This window comes from Giraffa tippelskirchi, chromosome 5, assembly GCF_054371585.1.
Source record: "Giraffa tippelskirchi isolate mGirTip1 chromosome 5, T2T-mGirTip1v1.2.pri, whole genome shotgun sequence".
Taxonomy (NCBI): Eukaryota; Metazoa; Chordata; class Mammalia; order Artiodactyla; family Giraffidae; genus Giraffa; species Giraffa tippelskirchi.
The window spans coordinates 10,104,279-10,124,831 of NC_137279.1; the positions used below are offsets into that span (position 1 = coordinate 10,104,279).

General features: G+C 37.0%; 1 protein-coding gene and 1 pseudogene across 19 annotated transcripts in view; one reads left to right on the forward strand and one right to left on the reverse strand.

Annotated features, from left to right (window-relative positions):
- RPS6KC1 (ribosomal protein S6 kinase C1) overlaps positions 1-20,553 on the forward strand; it is a 192,939-nt gene that overhangs the window by 22,351 nt on the left and 150,035 nt on the right. For 16 of the 19 annotated variants that reach the window (XM_081489843.1, XM_081489848.1, XM_081489830.1 and 13 more), the window contains one exon: positions 18,959-19,074. The exons of the other annotated variants lie outside the window; for them this stretch is intronic. Coding sequence is in view for 13 of the 16 variants with exons in the window: in XM_081489830.1 (XP_081345956.1) it covers positions 18,959-19,074 (116 nt within the window). In the remaining 3 variants the exon portion in view is untranslated. The remainder of the gene's footprint in view (positions 1-18,958; positions 19,075-20,553) is intronic. 19 annotated transcript variants of the gene reach the window in all.
- LOC145507386 (NADH dehydrogenase [ubiquinone] flavoprotein 2, mitochondrial pseudogene) lies at positions 39-16,439 on the reverse strand (annotated as a pseudogene).

The window sequence follows — 20,553 nt, forward strand, 5'->3', positions numbered from 1 at the left end:
TTTATTTCTTCAGTGATATATTTACAGTTGAACATAAATTAAAGGCCTGCTTGCACACCAAAACCAAATGTCTTAGGTGGTTCAGTCAAAGAGGTGAGACCTCTGACTGACTCACAGGAGAAGCATCCACTCCTTGACCCAGGTTTTGGGATTTTGACAGCACTGAATTCCTCAATAATTTCTTCAGTATCCTTAGGTGTCAGATTCTCATAGTAGCTGTCATTTATTTGAACCATGGGTGCGTTTACACAGCCTTCTAAACATTCCACTTCTGTAAGAGTGAAAAGTTGTTCAGGTGTAGCCTCCGCAACCTTTATTCCAGGTTTTTTTCTGAGTGGCCTCCAGTGTGCTGTCCAAGTTTCAAAGCATGCAAGGCATAGTAGTGCAGGCTTGAATATGATACTTAACAACTGGCTTTGGATTGTACATTGTATAAAAAGTTGCTGCTTCATATACTTTCATTGAAGATGATTGCAGAACTTCTTGTAACCTTCTTCATGCAGAGATGGGCAGCCATCCATTCTGTCTGGGCTAAATCCAGGAGTGGAAACACAGCTACTGCCTTATGCTCTGCTGAGTAGTTTTTTTTTCTTTTTTACAGTTGCTCCTGTCTTAGAGTTTTCCAGTATGAAATCAAATGGAGTATCTGGGTTATTCTCAAGAGTATCTCTGTGCACAAAATAAGGCTCCTCCAGCTCCATTCTGCACAGCTGTCTTATGCAGATTGCTTATACATCTTCCCCTCTGGGTGGTGAGGCTAGCTTTGCAGGCTCAAATGCCACAGAGAGGAACATGGCAGGCCAGACTTCAGTCCTTTTGGGTCACTTGTTTTTTCCTGTTCTTGCTGTGGTTTTGTTAACTCAGAGTGCATTTATTCCTCCCTTTCATGAAAAAAACAGCACCAGAGCAACAACTCAAACTCTATAACCAATCAAGCAAATAGAAAAACCCTGTAGGAACATAAGGTGACATTGAATTTTTCTTGCATAGCTGTCCCTCGGTGTCTATGGGGGGCTATTTCCAGGACCCCTGTGGGTACCAGAGTCTGTGGATGCTTAAGTCCCTTGTGTGGTGTAGTGCAGTTGACCTTCTGTATCTGCAGGTTCCTCATCTGTGGATTCAACCAACTGTGTATCAGCACCTCATATAAGTAAAATCATACAGTATTTGTCCTTTTGTGGCTGGCTTATTTCACTTAGCATCATGTATCAAGATTCATCCACGTGGTAGCATGTATCAGAGTTTCCTTCTTATGTCTGAGTATAGTCCATTTGGTGTATGTACACCATTTTGTTTACTTTTTCATCCGTCAGTGAACACTCGGATTGCTTTTACCTTTTGGCTGTTAAAAATAATGCTGCTGTGTTGGACTTCACTGGTGGTCCGGGGTTAGTAATACCTTCCAGTGCAGGTTACAGATTTGATCCCAGGTCAGGGAGCTGAGATCCCACATGCCTTGCAGCCAAAAGACCAAAACATGAAACAAAAACAGTATGGTAAAATCTAGAACAGAAACATGAAACATAATAAAGAGGAAACTGAGAAAAACATCACAAAACCCACCAAACTAAACTAGTAGAAACACAAGAAAAAAAAAAATATGGAGCAACCAGAAAATGATAAACAAATGGCAGTACTAAGTCTTCAAATGTCAGTAATCACCCCAGATGTAAATAGATTGAATTCACTCAAAAGAAACAGAGTGACCAGATGGATTAAAAACTATCTGTTGCCTCTAGGATACTCAGCTCAGCTCTAAAGACAAATAAAGGCTTAATGTGAAGGGATGGAAGATGATACTCCAAGCAAATGTCAGCCAGAAGAAAGTATGTGTAGTCATACTTATATCAGACAAAAATAGGCTTAAAGCCAAAAAATTACAGGAGACAAAAATGGATGTTAGATAAATGATAAAGGGGACAGTCCATTAAGAAGACATGACTCATTAATATGCATATATACATCTGACATAGCACCAAAATATATAAAACGATTATTAACAGTCCTAAAGGGAGAGATTGACAGCAACACTATAATAGTAGGGGACTTGAACATCCCAATTACATCAATGGATAGATCTAGACAGAAAGTCAACAAGGAAACATTGACCTTAAATGAAACATTAGACCATTCTTACAGATACATACAGAATATTCTATTCAAAAGCAACAGAATACATATTTTTCTCAAGTGTACATGAATTGTTTTCAAGGATAGACTGTATGTTGGGACACAAGTTAAGTCTCCTTAAGAAAACTGGCCAGGGACTTCCCTGGTGGTCCAGTGGTTAAGAATCCGCTTTCTAATGCAGGGGATGTGAGTGCAGTCCCTGACTGGTGAACTAAGAGCCCGCATGCAGTGGGACAGCTGAGCCCGGGCACCACAAGTAGAGAGCCTGCATGTTGCAACTACTGCACGGCAATGAAAAGATCCCACAAGCTGCAACTAAGACCCGACACAGCCAAATAGATAATTTGTTTTTAAAAGAAGATCAAGCTACAAGAAGAAAGCTGGAAAATACCAAAAGTATGTGGAGACTGAACAACTGTTGATCAATGAAGAAATCAAAATAGAAATAAAAAAATGCATTAAGACAAATGAAAATGGAAATATGACATACCAAAATCTATGGGATGCAGCAAAAACAATTCTAAGACAAGTTTATAGCAGTATAGGCCTTCTTTAAGTAACTAGAAAATCTCTAGTAATCTAACCTTAAACTAAAGGAACTAGAAGGAAAGAACAAATGAAGTATATAGTCAGTTGAAGGAAGGACATAAGAAAAGTCAGAGTGGAAGTAAATGAAATAAAGATTCTAAAGACAGAAAAGATCAGTGAAACTAAGAGCTGGTTCTTTGAAAAGGTAAACAAAATTGATAAACCTTATGCTAGACTCACTAAGAAAAAAGAGAAGGCTCAAATAAAATCAGAAATGAAAGAGGTGAAGTTACAATGAATACTACAGAAATACAAAGGATTATAAGAGACTACTATGAATGAATATACCACCAACTTGGACTGCCTGTAAGAACTGGATAAATTCTAATAATCATTCAACCTTTCAAGTCTGAAACATGAAGTATAAAATCTGAATAGACTGATCACTTGTAAAGAGATTGAAACTAATAAAAAAAGAGCAACCTCCCCAAAATAGAAGTCCAGGACCGCACGGCTTTAGCAGTGAATTCTATGAAACTTTCAAAGAAGATTTAACACCTGTTCTTCTGAAGCCCTTCCAAAAAATTGAGGCGAGAGTGCTTCTTAACACGTTTTATGAGGCCATCATTACCTTGATACCAAAACCAGGTAAAGATAACATGCAGAAAAGAAAATTACAGGCCAATATCTCTGATGAGCATAGATGCAAAAATCTTCAACAAAATATTAAGCAAATTGAATACAATAAACTGAAAGGATCATAATGATGAAGTGGCATTCATTCGAGGGATACAAGGATGGTTCAGTATCTGCAAATCTATTAATGTTCTACACCACATTAATAAAATGGAAGATAAAGATTATATGATCATTTCAATAGATGCAGAAGAAGCATTTGACAGATTTTAACATCTATTTGTGATAATCTTTGAATAAAATAAAATTATTATAGAAGGAATGTACCTAAACATGATAAAGGCCATATATGGACAAACTGATAGTTAACATCATACTGAATGGTGAAAAACTGAAAGCTGTCCTTTTGTCAGTGAGATCAGGATGCCCACTCTTATTCAATATAGTATTGGAAGTCCTAGCCAGAGCATTTAGGCAAGAAAAAGAAAAGATGTCTAAATTGGAAAAGAAGTAAAACTGTCACTATTTGTAGATGACATGATTTTATATATAGAAACCCCTATATACATTTCACCAAAAGTCTGTTAGAAATAATAAAACAAATATAGTAAAGTTGCAGGATATTAAATCAACATACAGAACTGTTGCATTTTTATACCCTAACAAGAGCTAGCAGAAAGAGAAATTAAAACAATCCCACTTACAGTCACAACAAGAAGAATAGGATACTCTGGGATAAACTTAACCGTGGAGGTGAAGACCGTACACTGGAAACTGTAAAGCATTGTCGAAGGAAACTGAGGAAAACCCAAAGTGATGGAAAGATAGCCCATGTTCGTGCAGTGGAAGAATTAACATTGTTAAAATGCCTGTATTACCTGAAGCTGTCTACAGAGTCAATCCCTGTCAAAATCCCAACAACAGATGTCATAGAAATGGAACAAAAAATCATAAAATTTGTATGGAATCACAAAAAATCTGGAATAGCTGAAGTCATCCTGAGGAAAATGAACAAAGCTGAAGGTATCACACTCCCTGATTTCAAATTATACTGCAAAGCTCCCTGGAGGAGGAAATGGCAGCCCACTTCAGTGTTCTTACCTGGAGAAGCCCACGGACAGAGGAGCCTGGTGGGCTACAGTCCACAGGGTCACAAAGAGTCGGACACAACTGAAGCAACTTAGCATGCATGCACACAGCTGTACTAATCAAAGTAACTTGTTATTGGCAGAAAAAAGACACACAGATCAATTGAGCAGAATTGAGAGCCCAGAAATAAACCCGCACATATATATGGATAACTAAGAATATACCATGGAGAAAGGAAAGTCTCTCCATTAGTGTTGGGAAAACTGAATGACTGTGTGCAAAAGAATAAACTGGAACACTGTCTTATGCCATACACAAAAATTAGCTCAAAATGTATAAAAGATACAAATATCAGATCTGAAAGTATAAAATCCCTAGAAGAAAACAGGCTGTACACTGTTTGATATTAGTCTTAGCAGTAATTTTTTTGGATATGTCTCCTCAGGCAAAGGAAATAAAAGCAGAGATAAATGGGATGACATCAAACTAAAAAGCATCAGCCCAACAAATAAAACCATTAACAAAATGAAAAGACAGCTTCCTGAGTGGGAGAAGGTACTTGCAAATTATATACCTGTTAAGGGTTAATATTCCAAATATATGAAGAACTCCTATAATTCAACAACAAAAAAACCAAACAACCTGATTAAAAAATTGGCAGAGAATCTGAATAGATCTTTTCCCAAAGAGGACATATAGATGTTCAGCAACCACATAAAAGATATTCAACATCACTATTAGGGAAATGCAAATCAGAGTCACAGTTGGATTATCCCCTCACGCTTGTTAGAATGCTGATTGTCGAAAGTGTTGGAGAGGATGCGAAGGGAAAGGAACCCTCATACACTGGGAGTGGGAATGTAAATTAGTGCAGCCACTATGGAAAACAGTATGGAGATTCCTCAGAAAATTAATAGAAATACCATATGATCCATCTATTTCACTTCTGGGTATTCTGAAGAATATGAAAACAGTAATTTGAAAAGATGTATGCAGACCTATGTTTATTGCAACATTATTTATAATATCTAACATAAGGAAACAACCTACATACCACTGATGGATGGATAAAGATGTTTATATATATGTGTGTGTATATATGTATATATATACACACACATATATACATATATATATATACATATTATATATTTATATACAAATATATACACATATATATTATTTATAATAGGTAACATAAGGAAACAACCTACATACCACTGATGGATGGATAAAGATGTTTATATATATGTGTGTATATATATATATATGTGCAATATATATATATACATATATACATATATATATGCAATATATATATATACACACATACATATATACATATATATGTGTATATATATATATAATATGCCAAAGAATGCTCAAACTACTGCACAATTGCACTCATCTCACATGCTAGTAAAGTAATGCTCAAAATTCTCCAAGCCAGGCTTCAGCAATACGTGAACCGTGAACTTCCAGATGTTCAAGCTGGTTTTAGAAAAGGCAGAGGAACCAGAGATCAAATTGCCAATATCCGCTGGATCATCGAAAAAGCAAGAGAGTTCCAGAAAAACATCTAATTTCTGCTTTATTGACTATGCCAAAGCCTTTGACTGTGTGGATCACAATCAACTGTGGAAAATTCTGAAAGAGATGGGAATACCAGACCATCTGACCTGTCTCTTGAGAAACCTGTATGCAGGTCAGGAAGCAACAGTTAGAAGTGGACATGGAACAACAGACTGGTTCCAAATAGGAAAAGGAGTACGTCAGGGCTGTATACTGTCACCCTGCTTATTTAACTTATATGCAGAGTACATCATGAGAAACGCTGGGCTGGAAGAAACACAAGCTGGAATCAAGATTGCCGGGAGAAATATCAATAACCTCAGATATGTGGATGACACCACCCTTATGGCAGAGAGTGAAGAAGAACTGAAGAGCCTCTTGATGAAAGTGAAAGAGGAGAGTGAAAAAGTTGGCTTAAAGCTGAACGTTCAGAAAACTAAGATCATGGCATCTGGTCCCATCACTCCATGGGAAATAGACGGGGAAACAGTGGAAACAGTGTCAGACTTTACTTTTTTGGGCTCCAGAATCACTGCTGATGGTGACTGCAGCCATGAAATTAAAAGACGCTTACTCCTTGGAAGGAAGGTTATGACCAACCTAGATAGCATATTTAAAAGCAGAGACATTACTTTGCCAACAAAAGTACGTCTAGTCAAGGCTATGGCTTTTCCAGTGGTCATGTATGGATGTGAGAGTTGGACGGTGAAGAAAGCTGATTGCCGCAGAATTGATGCTTTTGAACTGTGGTGTTGGAGAAGACTCTTGAGAGTCCCTTGGACTGCAAGGAGATCCAATCAATCCATCCTAAAAGAGATCAATCCTGGGTGTTCATTGGAAGATCTGATGTTGAAGCTGAAACTCCAATACTTTGGCCACCTCATGCGAAGGGTTGACTCATTGGAAAAGACCCTGATGCTGGGTAGGATTGGGGGCAGGAGGAGAAGGGGACGACAGAGGATGAGACGGTTGGATGGCATCATTGACTCGATGAACATGGGTTTGGGTAGACTCCGGGAGTTGGTGATGGACAGAGAGGCCTGGCGTGCTGCAGTTCATGGGGTCGCAGAGAGTCGGACACGACTGAGCGACTGAACTGAACTGAAATAGTTAATAATCCTTTGTAACTTTCCCTCTTGAAACTGCCGTGTGGATTCCAGTTTTTGGCTGGACTCTGGCTGCCGCAGGGTCGTCTATCTGGGTGGTAGATAAGCTCACTATCTGGGCGGTAGACAGGTCCACTGTAGCCTGTTTCAAGGCTCTTTCAGCTGCTATAGTTGGGAAACACAGTGCATTTATGTACATATTACAATGCATACATTGTACATACTTCCATTCATATACAAATCTGCATATATACATATGTATACACCTACATGTGCTTATTTCAGAGTTGTTTATGATAGCTTTTGCCAAACAAATTTTTATATGTTCAGTTTTATTCCTGAATGCTCCTCCACTAACCTCCCTGCAAAGATTTTATGGTTTTGGTCCTGATGAGAAAGGTCATCCCATACCTACATTTCCTTGTAAGATGATTTTTATAGCTTGAAAAATTCTTTTTAATATCTATGTGGAATTTATATTTGAATGGGATATCAGATGATGCTCCATTTTAGCTTTCTTTCAGATGGTTAGGTATCTGTTGTCAGATCACTTATTCAATAATTTGGATTTTTCTTAATGAAATCTTTGTTATACTTTTCATATGCATTGCCATTAATTAAGGGTTTTTTCTTTTATGGCATTTATTTGTCTATTCTTACATTAATTCTTGTTTCTATACCATGTTGATTTTTGTATAATGGCTTTATACAAAAGCCATTATATATCAGTATGTTCTGATGCTAGCTGTATTTCTCATCAGCATTGGGGAAATGCTGCCTTGCAAGGTCATCTTGGAATTCCTGGGGCTCTTACATTGGTTCTTTTTGGTTCTAAGAAGCCATGCCAATTATCCATTATCCATTTATTGCCTCTTAGCTTCAGGTCCGTTCCTTTTTTTTTTAATTGGCCTCACTGTGTGGCTTGTGGGATTTAGTTTCCCCATTTTAGTTCCACTGGACCTCCAGGGAATTCCCTTCAGGTCCTTCTTTCATTTCCTGTTCCACATTAATAGGCTGGACTCCTTATGCGTTTCCCTTTACAGTGAGTATTGCAGTTAAGCTTCACTTAACTGCATGCTTAACTGTAGGGGACACTGGAGGGGCGCTGTGGGAGGGTCAGGTCTTTTCTCCCTCTTTGCAGTCTGCTGTGGACTGTGTTTTTCTTTTTTGCTTTTGCTGGGCTGTTGCCAGAAGCATCTGCCTCAGCCATACACCTGGAGCCCAGGCTCCTGATGAGCTTGCAGCTGCAGTTAGTCAGTGGCCATCTAGCTAAGGACACCATGGTCTCCAGGCCTGTTGGACAGTGGGCTTCACACTCTCTCTCTCTCTGTGTACCTGCCCCTCAGCTGCAGCCTGTTAGCACCCTGTACCCCTCCGACAGGACACTAGACCTCAGGCCTCGTTGGCCTGGAGGCGAGCAGATTCTTGATACTCCCCACTTCTGCATGCCAGTCTGACAGCTGCGGCCTGCCTGTCTTACCTCAGAGTCATTTCCTGTAGCCTTCCTGACCCTGACACTGTATTCCCCAGGCCTTGCATGACCTTGCTTTATGCGTGGGGTCCCAGCACTGTGACTCTCTTGTTGCCCACCTGCCAGCCCTTGTCCATTCTGAAGTCTGGAGGGGGTCTTTCCTGGCGACTGTGGACCAGTCCGCGGAGCCCAGCAAATGTCTCCCAATCCAGCGGCTGTAACCATACCTTTTCCAAGAGGATCTGAGATCGAACCGTGGGGAGGGCTTCCCCCTGCCAGGTTTTTTCTTCCTTGGGTACCCTGGGGTATTCGTTAGGATTCTCTTTTCACTTTAGAGTTTCTATTTTTCCGTTGTCATGGTTAGTAATTCTTTATATTAAATTTTCCTGTTCCAATTGCTGTGTGATTTTGATCTCTTGACTGAACCCTGTTGTCTGTCTTTGATTTTAGAAGAATTCTGGATAATTTGACGTTATTCTATCTCCATTGGCTCAGAGTTCACGTGGCATAGGGATTTCTTTATTCTGATTTGATTGCAGGATCATGGTACGCCTGAACTTCACACCGGCTTCCTCAGGATGTTCAGCAGGTTTTCACAGCTCCTTGAGATTTGGGCACAAGATGCAGAGAATCTTATATAGTATAGCAACATCAGTGACATTTATGCCAAAATAAAGAGGTCATTGAAAGCTTCTTGCTACAATTCTTTAATTTTAATAAATGCTAAATATTAACCATTTATGATATATACTGACATTTCAAAATATAAGTAATAGCAAGAAGTATCTTGGATGCATAATTAGAAAGATAAAAAAACAACTGAGGGAAGTGGGCAACTGGTCACTAGCTGTAGAACCCTTAGTTCTGATGGTTCCATCCATTCATTACGTTCTTGTACTCCGCGTTAGGGGATCCACGAACTCTTGTTATCATAGGCTGTTAACCTCTGACTGCTTGCTTTTGGTCTTTGAGTCTAGACATCCCATCGGTTCTCCTCATTTCTCTTGCTTTCTGTTCAGTTACTCTCCAAACTCTATGGTTCCTTCCTTTTTTTCTTGACACCTGTCCTGTTTAAGGTTGTCAAGTCATAGCTGGTTACATGCCATGAATGTAAGACTATTACTAGAGTCTTCTCTGATTAATTTCAGCTTAACCCTTAATTATATTGGGGTTTTATGAGCACATTTAATTCAAGAAACATTTTAGAAATGGGCACTGTGTATACAGTGACTCAACCTCTGCCTTCTCAGAAATTGAGAGTCTCCTAGTGAAGCAAGCGTCATGATCCAGAAGTGCTTTAGGATGTGACTTTCATCTGGTCAACTTGTTAAGTCTTGTGATTCTCTACTTTTATTATGAAGGTGCAAGTAATGTAAAAAATTGACTAATCTGAGGAGTTTCAAGAATCACACTTCTAAAGCCACACCAACAGTGTTGTGTTTTGTGTTTCTAAAAGGAAAGAAGCTTCTTGTATTGTACCTGTCTTTACCGCCGCTTTTCCTGAGCTGTTATTTAGAGACTGCTTTGTTCTTATTTACAGATGTATCTTCAGCGTGTAGCACCATGCCTAACCATATATATACTTGAAAAATAAAGAAATAATGAGTTAAGGTTTAAGAGCTGGACTAGTTACAGATAATGTTACCATTAAAAGTCAGTCTCATGGCAGAAATTTAAAAGTTTGATTATATACCTAGTATGGGGAAATAGATATAGGAAGAGTAAAAATTTGTATAGTTTGGGGAGGACAATTGGAATATACCTTTTCCTGTTTTTTGGTAAATTTTACTACACATCTATTCTCTTGTCTACAGGGAGATAATTATTGATTATTAGATGTTTTGGCTTCAGAATTCTCCTTTACACTCTTAAAAATTATTGAAGCTTGAAAAACTATTGTTTATGTGGTTGTAGCTATTAATATTTATCACACTAGAAGTTTCAAAATATTTTTGTACTTAGTTAAAAATAGAAATGTAATGTATTTTTATGAAAAATGATTTTTCCAAAAAAATTAGAGTAGTATTAGTTTACTTATATGAATCTTCAATGCCTGGATTAAAAGAAAAATACCTAACTTTCATATCTGCTTCTGGATCCAATCTGTGGTGAAATGTGATGACGTATATGAAGAAAATTTAGGGTCACACCGATGATGTTGAAAAAGGGAGGAGTATTTTAACAGCTTTTCAGATGGTTGAAGATACTCTTCTTTGATACACCAAAGCTTGATAGTGGTGAATTCCTTCTTTTTTGTTATTGAAGTATAGCTGATTTACAGTATTATATTAGTTTTAGGTGTTCAACATGGTGAATTGATATTTTTATAGATTATACTGTACTTGAAGTTATTATAAAATGTTGGCTATATTTTTTGTGCTGTGCATTGCATCCTGGTATCATATTTATTTCATGCCAAGTAGTTGGTACCTGTTAATAATCCTCTACCACTATATTGCCCCTCCCCTCACCCTTTTCTCTGTTGGTAACCACTAGTTTGTTCTTTGTATCTGTGAATCTGTTTCTGTTTTGTTATACTCATTTGTTTATTTTTTTAGATTCTACAAGTAAGTGAAAATATACAATATTTGTCTTCCTCTGTCTGACTAATTTCAGTAAACATGATACCTTCCAGGTCCATCTATGTTGTTACATATGGGAAAATTTTATTCTTTTCTATGGCTGGGTTGACAGCAGTAATTTCTTAAAGGCTTAGTTACATTATGGAATCTGAAACTCAATGAGTGAACCTTTGGTCCTTTGTTATATTAAAATCCATTCGTCTGTCTTAGATTTGAATGTATCTTTTACTTATGTGTGAGCTTGTCACGTGCATTAATCATTTGGCAAGTATTGGTTCCCTGAGTTATGCAGATTTTGCAAATGTTGGCCATTTTCATTATATAGTATACAAAAATGTTAACTATCATCACAGATCTCTAAAGGAAATTTTTTAAAGTATTAGGAAGCTGTCAAGCTTATAGTGAATTGACAGCTTGAATTTCATCACTGAAAATGATGCCATTGGTTGTTTTTTTTGAAGTCGTAGGCTCATTTTGTTTATTTTTGAGAAAATACCTGTCAGATATCCAAGTCATAGTAGTTATATATATTTTTTACCCACAGACTTTTAAAAAGAAATGATCTCAAAGATTGAGGTTTAATAAAATTAATTTTTATGCTTCATCACGGACATTCTTATGTAAAACTGGCATTAAAGAAATTTAATGTGAGTGGCAATAAGGAATATGATTATTACTAATAAGTATAGTTTGGTGCCATTGTCTTGGTTCATGCCAAGAGGTCAGCAGTTTTACTGCCATTGCTTTTAGATTATCAGTGCAGATGTCCATGTGGTAAAAAATGCAACTGCTGTCTTGGTATTATTATGAAAATGGTTTTGACCTTATTGATTCTTTGAAGGCCCTTGGGGGACCCCTAGCAGTCTGTGGACTACACTTTGAGAACACATAACACATATCTGAACACATATATGTATATACAGATGAGTGTCCTTGCAGCATTTTTTTCCCTTATTTATTGGAGTATAATTGCTTTAGTTTAGTTAGTTTCTGCTATACAACATTGTGAGTCAGCCATGTGTATACACATAGCCCCTCCTTGCGTCCTCCTCCTCCCCCACCCCCAGTCCCACCCCTCTAGGTCGTTACTGGGCGCTGAGCTGAGCTCCTGTGCTACCCGGCGGCTTCCCACTAGCCATCTGTCTTACCCATGAAAGTGTATGTATGTCAGCGCTGCTCTCAGTCCGTCCCTCCCTCTCCTTCAGGAGAAGAAAACTGAAACTGAGGTTTCTCACTGTATGATTGTATGGATGTGCCTGCCATGTCCTAGCCAGTTATAGGATTCGGCATTTATTTGTGATACACTGGTATGAAAAGATGTCCAAGATTTATTTTTAAGATACAGAAAACAAATGTTGCACAGCAGTATGTTTAGTCAGATCCCATCTGTATTTAAATAGACATACATATTTATGTGAAGACATACCTGATGTGTGCAGCCTGTGGTGACGTGGGTGGCGGGATATTTTTGCTTTCTACCTTATAGCTTCTGTAGTGTGGAATTCAGCTGCGCCCAAGTAGCTTGTGATCTTGTGCAAATTAAACGATAAGCTTGTCACTGGGTACAAGGGAATGGCTTTTGGATTGGTTGAGATTCTTAGCTATTATTGTCTGTTGCTAGTGGGTTATTTTCAACTTTTCTCCACATCCTTATATATTAAAGAGTGAAAGTTTCTTATTAATCTTACTAAGTAAGCAATTTATCTCTTTCAGTAAATGGTGCAGTCCATTTGTAATACTTATAGTTGCAGTGAACCCTGCAGGCAGCAGCTGTGGCTGTGTGGAGGGAAGTTTGGGTTAATCATCTATCTTTTTAGCTATTCTCACATTTTTAGTACATGAGCCTCAGCTGCAAAAGAGTCCTGTTTGTGATTTACAGAACCATCAGATCTGTAGTTACTATTTGAGTGTTTCAGTGAAAAGAACATGCCTTTTGGAATCAGATTTAGGCCCAAATCTTCTCTCCGCTGTTTACTAGTGGCGTGATCTTGTACAAATTAACATCTGAGCCCGTGTTGTTATTGAGGAGTTAGGGATTATAGCTTCCTGTCCTGAGGATCATATCGGTAGCGTGTGTAGCTCAGTGCTTGACGCACGTCAGCTCCGTTAGCTCTCATCTGTCGCTTGGTCTGCCCTTCCCCTAACGTGCCTCACTCTCCGTGTCTCCTTCGTCAGTGTTGCCCGGCTCCACTGAGAAGCTGCCGGTTAGCCTTGCAGGGCTCTAGCTGTCTCTTCTAGGAAGTTCTCTGTTTTCTTTGGGGATAGTTGAGATGGTCCTTTTCCCCTCCTGGCTCTACGTCTCACCAGTCTGACACTTAACTCATTTTATTTTTCTCCAATTTTTTTAACTTGCAAAATTTCAGATTTACAGAAAAGCCTAAAGGATAATATAGTGAACAGTTATATACCTTTGGCTCAAGTTCACTGGTGAACATTTTGCCACATTTTCCTGTGTCTGTGTGTATCATTTTTTTACTGAACCACTTGAGAATACAGTGCAGATTTTGTGACATTTCATCCCTACTTCCATATTTCCCCTATTACTCAAGAAATTTAACATTGATACAATACTGTTGTCAAATATGTAGTTAATGTTCAGTTTTGTCTAATTATTCTAATTTTTTTTTGGCATCCAGGAGCATATCTGTAGGTTCATTTCTTTAGACTATTCCTTATGCATTTTTTTGTCTTTTCATGACTTTGACATTTAAAAAAATTATTATTTTGCTTTTGTTTTTAAAATAACTATTTATTGGCTGTGCTGGGTCTTTGTTCTGACGTTTTTAAAGAGTATTAGTTGTTTGTAGATTTCACAACCTTTATCTTGAGAAAACAATCACACAGATCTAAAAAACTTTTTTGTTTGTTTTGTTACATCTCTCCTCACACGGTGATTTCCTGTGAGAATGGGAAAAGCAGCTCCTGACAGATGTAAGAAAGAAGTGGCCTGACACTCCCTATCTGTTCGACCTTGGTGTTTCTTATTCGAGTTGGCCTGGCATTCACGGCTAGGCTGTGTTGTTCTCCTGTTGAATATAAGCAGTTTCACAGAATAGGAACATGAGACAAGGGCCTCTGTGTCCTTGGATCAAGACTAAAACAAGACCACTCTGTAATCATGTCTGCACACAGACAAAAACATGAACATTGTCACGTCACAAAAGTGATCCGGCTTGACTTCATCCTGGCTACCATAATGACTACAGATTTTTTTATAAATCAGCCTTAGCCTCTCTTCATTCTTCTTGCCTCATGATAAGATTTATTAAAACCATAGAATTGTAGAAGTATGTAGAATTAACAGAATCTTAGAATTGCTCCCACTTCCTGGCAGGGCAAACAAAGCCCCACTTCTTTGCATGTTTCCCCCAGCACCCAACACAAACTCAAATTCTGTAAGTCCTTTCTAACACCCTCTGAGTGAAATGCCCCAGGGTTGCCCAGAGTATACATTCTCCTTAGTCGTAAGGAGTCTTAAATCTAACTTCTTTAACTAGAGGTATGTTCTTGGTGCTGTTGACTAGAGGGAATTCACACCTAAGAACTTGGCCTCTCTCTTTTCTTTTTGCCCGGTGAATGAGTTTTTAGTACAGTTAGGAATTAGCACCAAGCTTCTCTGGCTAGTTTCTTAGTGGTCAAGGATAACCTTTAGTTTTGTTTAACTGGTTTTTGGTTACTGACAGTTGCATTTTAAAAAAGCTGTAAATCCTGCTTTCATGAGTTGTTCTTCATCATTAAAAAAAAAATAGAGAAGATTTCAAAGACAGCTTAGAAATCAAAGAGAGAGACTTTATTTTCAGTGCTTTACCAGCTTTGTGAGAAGGCTTTGGTTTAATTTTCCTTCTGCTACTTTTAATAGCAAATCATTGTGGAGTAATTTGGAGGTGGTAGAATGACTTAAAGATAATATATACATACTCATACACAAATAATGTAGTACATAATGTGTAATACTGCATAATAAACCTCAGGAAAAATTTGTTTTACGTTTTCTATCATAAATTACCTATAATTTTTCTACTCTTCACAAGAAAATAAAATTTCCATTCCTGTAAATGGAAATTTAAAGGCTGTAAGAGAAGCACCTGTTTATAATTTCTCATTGTTGTTGACTTTCAAGGGAGGTTTTGATGATATTAAAAGATTAACAGTTTGAGAGTAGCCCCTAGGGTGTTGTCTCCTATTAAAATTACTGTTGAATCTTGCTATTTTTAAATTTAATTGTCAAGTTAGGTGGCTTTGTTACATGTATTAGAGCCAGGAGTCATTGCATTAAAATTTATCTGCTTCTCTTTGTGCTACCAATACTGTTTTTTATTTTTGTTATTCTGAAATATCTTAGGAACAAAGAAGTGAACGTGTGCTTTCATCATATTTGTTCTCATGATAGGATTCAGTGTAATTGAACCTTTTAATGCATTAGCCTTTAATTTTGGTTGTACTCTGAAAAATGTTCTAATTCATCTCTGCTTGTCCAACTTGAGTGGAACAGAAATGCATAGATCAATAGAAATAGAACAAAAACGCACTTTTGACATGTTTATTCTACTTAGAAGTTGATATACTCACAGCTTAAGCATTTACATCTAGTTTAATAGGGAGGTGAGGTGAGTCATTGATCACACTAGGATTAAAGCAGCCAAATTTTTATGTATTTGTTTTAGCTAGTAAACTAGTGTTTTTTTAGGATGTCATCAAATATGAGGAAGTTTTTCATTTATATTTCTTAACAAATTGTTAGTTCATTTAAAGATAATATCAGGTGGTCTTGTGGGTTGAAACATAATATAATGTGTGCATTTTCTGGATTTCTGTTCTAAGATGCTCACACAATTACTACTACTAAATTTATAGGTACTGCAGTTTGCTTTTTTGTTTAAAGCATATATATGCTGGACAATAATCATAAGCACTGATGAATACTCAAATTCTTCTTTAGGCAAAAGAAGGGATAATGGACGTTTTTAGCTGTCATTTTAACCTATTTGGCCAATGTTTTTTTTTCCCCCAGGATTGAGAATATCTTAGGTTGTTTTCAGGCCAGAGAATTTGTGCTACGTGTTATAGCTCTGAGAAGTTTGTTTCCAGATAACATTATTGATAGGTAAGCTAGCAGTCACTTTAGACGTGTTTTTGTCATTGGAAGAATTTAATGTAGTTGTTGAGTGTGAACTGGAAACTAGTAGATTTGGCATAATGGATTATATTCTCTTCGGTTTCTCATGGCATACGCTCTGGATGTCGCCTCAGGCAGGATGGCTCCAGAGTAATCACGAATCCAAGCTCCTTCCTGCCTTGTTCTGTATTGTTTTTAACCTCCCACATCCTAGTCCTTCCTGGAAGGGGAAAAGGAGATGGAAGAAAAAGGAGGAGGCGGAGAAGGAGGGTATATAGCAGTTATCTCTAAAAGAGATTTCTGGTAAGCGGCAAAATAAATTTCATTTATATATTATTGGCCAGAATTTAGTCCTTATGTAACCTCAAGGCAAGCTGGAAATTATAGTCTCTTTTTTTTTTTCCTGGGGTTCTCTGTTAGCTCAGTGGTAAAGAACGGGCCTGCCAGTGCCGGAGACGTAGGAGACGTGGGTTCGATCCCTGGGTTGGGAGGATCCCCTGGAGAAGGGAATGGCAACTCACTCCAGTATTCTTGTCTGGAAAATTCCATGGACAGAGTTTCTAAGTTTTTATTATTTATTCATACAGTCGGCAAAAATATATTAGCCTGTTCTATATACTGGACACTATAATGGTACTTGAAGATTTAAATAAACCATGATTGGTTTATTAAGAGCTTACTATGTGCTTGATGAGGAGGGCATGGCAACCCACTTGAATGTTCTTGCCTAGAGAAACCCATGGACAGAGGAACCTGGCAGAGGAACCATGGGGTGACAAAGAGTTGGACACGACTGAAGTGACTGCGCATGCATGCATGTGCTTGATATGGAACTGTTCATTTTGAGTGCATTGTTCATTTTCTCCATTTTGTAAATTAGGATGTCATCAGCCTAAATTTTGTAACTACCGAATGAGAGAGCAAGTAGTTTGAATCCAGGTCTGTCTCTCAAACCATTTCTTTCAGTCGTCACGAAATAGACGTTTCATCAGACTTGAGACACATTGAGCTGAGGCATTTACTTGTTCAGTTTCAAATTCTTGCCTTGGGTAGTATAACTAGGAGTCTCTCTTTTTTTTAAGGTTGACTAGTGTTTTTATGATCATACTACCTTGCTTATTTACACTTCATAGACTTTTAAAAACCTGTTCGTTTTCTATATAACTATTTCTATTGTTATATATATATAATCATTTCTATTGTTATATGTATATAACCATTTCTATTGTTATATAAATATATATATATATCCATTTCTGTTGTTATATATATATAACCATTTCTATTCTATTTCTGTTTAAAAACCTGTTCACTTCCTGTTGTTAACCATTTTAAGGCGATGTCATGATTAAAATCAACAAGCTTGAACCTCAGTTATTTTTCACAAAGTCTAGTTATTATCTCAAGTTTGTCAGCAGAGATATAGTGTAACCTTACATGTAAGTGCTGGTTTTAAAGAATGTTGGATTAGATGTGTGTGATATTTCCTAGCTTAGAACGTCTTTTTTTTTTTTTTGTAGTTCTGTGCTCTCACAATAGAGTTGAGCATTTTGAAACAAATTTCCCTATAAACAAGGGAGAGTAGAGATTTGGCACAAATTTAGCATACCAAAATTTAATCATTAATTGTGTTTCTGAGTGAATGGAAAACAGATGTGATATTTTAAAAAGTTGCTAAAACACAGATTTGCTTACTTTATCAGTATATTAAATACTTAGTAAGCTACTGGAAGAAGTGTGGCAGTGTAAAAGTGACCTCTTTTCTCTCTCTGCTCTTGGATGTACAGTATTTAATGCTTTGACTAAAGCAACTAAGGGCTCGGTTTTAATCCTCTGTTTCTTTCCCTCCCTTTCATTCATTTGCGGCTCTGTGATAACTGCAAAGAAGTTGATTTATTTCCAGTGAGTTGTGGTGCCTATAACCAAGAATCTCTTTATGCCTCTGTTTTCATTAACATTTTGCAAAGCCACTCAAGTATGGGATGTGTTACTCGTTTGATTTTGTAGTTTTTTAAACCTAAATTGCAATCAGTATGATACATGGCATGTGACAAATGCCAACCGGTTATCTTATCTGAGAGTAGTACAAAATGCTCATATTTGAAAATGTCTTATCAGCATTCAAATTGTACATATCATTAAAAAAATTTCTATGAAACCACCTTTCCATCACCTTGTAAACCAGAGCTCACTGCGCCGTGCGGGTTCTCTATTTTCTCACAAGCATGCTTTATGTACACTGACAGCATCGCACATGGAAATTGGCTTGAAAGCATTTTGCTTCAAGCCGAGGTTTTTGACCCCACTGCCATACAGATGTTCTCATAATTTCCTCTCTTCGACTGCCTTTATAAATCAAAAAAGAGTGGGAAAGGGAAAGTTATATGAGTAATTGCAGTATTAAATTACTGTAGAAAGTATTTGAGTTCTTTATAATTAATTCTCTTTTCAACTTTAGTTTCAAATTGCCAGTTTCTTAAATGGTAAGTTTTTTGTATTGACAGTCTTTAGATTATGACAACACTATTTATTGACTAGTTGACACCTCTGCCTCTTGTTTTATCAGAAACGTTATTTTCTTCCCTGGTAGGAGCACAAGTGATTCCGGTTGTGGAGACAGATTTGACTTTAGAGGACTGCATGATGGGCACAGCAAATAGGCAGTGTTGGCCTGCTGCTGCTTTCTCATTGTGAACCTCAACTGTTATAAACTCTTGTTTAATTCTAGGACGATTTGATGAAACTGTTATTGAAGAGAGGAGACAGTGTGCTGAAGATCTGCTGCAGTTCTCTGCCAACATTCCTGCTCTTTATAACAGTAAACAGCTTGGAGATTTTTTCAAGGTTTGGTGTTCTTTCTGGAATATTTTGTATCTTATTAAATGTCTTTATTTTCTAATTTGTATTAAAGCAAGATTTAAGTTTTTTTTTTCCACCCCAAACAAAATGTCATTTACTTTTGAATTTCATTATTCACTAAGATAACTAGAAGTTAATAGTAAATAACAATGTCTGGCATGTCTTCTGTTTCTCTTGTGGAAATGTGTACAGTTTTTGATTCACAGATTTAAGAAAATTGTTGCAGAGGGCTGACAGATTTTCTAATTCAGCATGATTGAAATATATTAAAACATTTAAATATCATGAAACTCCAGTAGTCATCTTCACTTTTTGAGGTGTCGTTCAGTAATAGACTTCTTTTGGGGACAGAAACCACTGTAAGTCCATATTAAATTTGTTCTGATTAGACTCTTTGTGTAAAGATAGAACAAAAATAGTCTGTGTACAACTTAAAGAGGTAGTCTAATATAAATTGTATCACCAGAGAGCTTTGGATATTAGTGTTTTAAGTTTGACATGAGATGCCTTCATTCGGAGTTCATCATCATTTTTACTAATAATTTTCTAGTTTATTATGTATTGAATTTGTGCTGGTTGTCAGTTAATATCATTGTCTTTATTCAGTATTAGTGTCTTAATTTTTCTATTACATTTAGCTTTCTAGACTAAAGCTAGATGATTGTGCCACAATTATTTTTTCCCTTCTTTAACTAAAAATCTACTCAGTTGTATAAATGTAATTTCATAGAACATGTAGCCAGCAAGGTATATGAGAATCTTACAAAAGAATATTATCTACAAAAGAAATTTATTTTTTATGGCCTATTTTAGTTTGGTGAAGGAAGTTGATCTTTTGAAAGACATTACAAACTTGTGATTTAGAAATAATAGTAGAAAAGTTTGTGATAATAAGATTCTTGCTGATTGACTTTGTTGCTTAATTTTTCATTACTCTGCAAACTGGGGTGAGTAGTTTGCTGTTTGCTAAATACAGCTGTTTCTGTATGGCGGGGAATCTATGCTTATAGAAAAAGAAAGCATTATTAAGCAAGAAGAATATTGCTTTATAGAAATGATAAAAGACAGTCTTGCAAATTAACACATACCAAGGGCTAAAAAAGGAATATAGAGATCGGATTGTAGATTTTGAATAACTTAAATAAAAGCTATTCATTCTGTTTCTTTTGAATCTGGGAATTCCTCTTTGTAACTGTTGCTGAAAGACACTTACTTTTGGGCTATGTGAAATGCGAAACAAAAGAAGAGGAAGACAAAATGGGGCAGTGTAAGAAAAGTCAAGCTCGTCTTGGAAAATATCTTGGAAATATCCTAAGCAGTGTGTTTGGTGGGAGAGGTATACTGATTTAATATCATAGCAGTGATGCTTCGTTTCTTAATGTAGAGATAAGTAACTATGGTCTTAGAAGGTTATTTAACTCCCAAGTAAGCAACAAGGCAAAACTCACCATATTATCTTGTTTG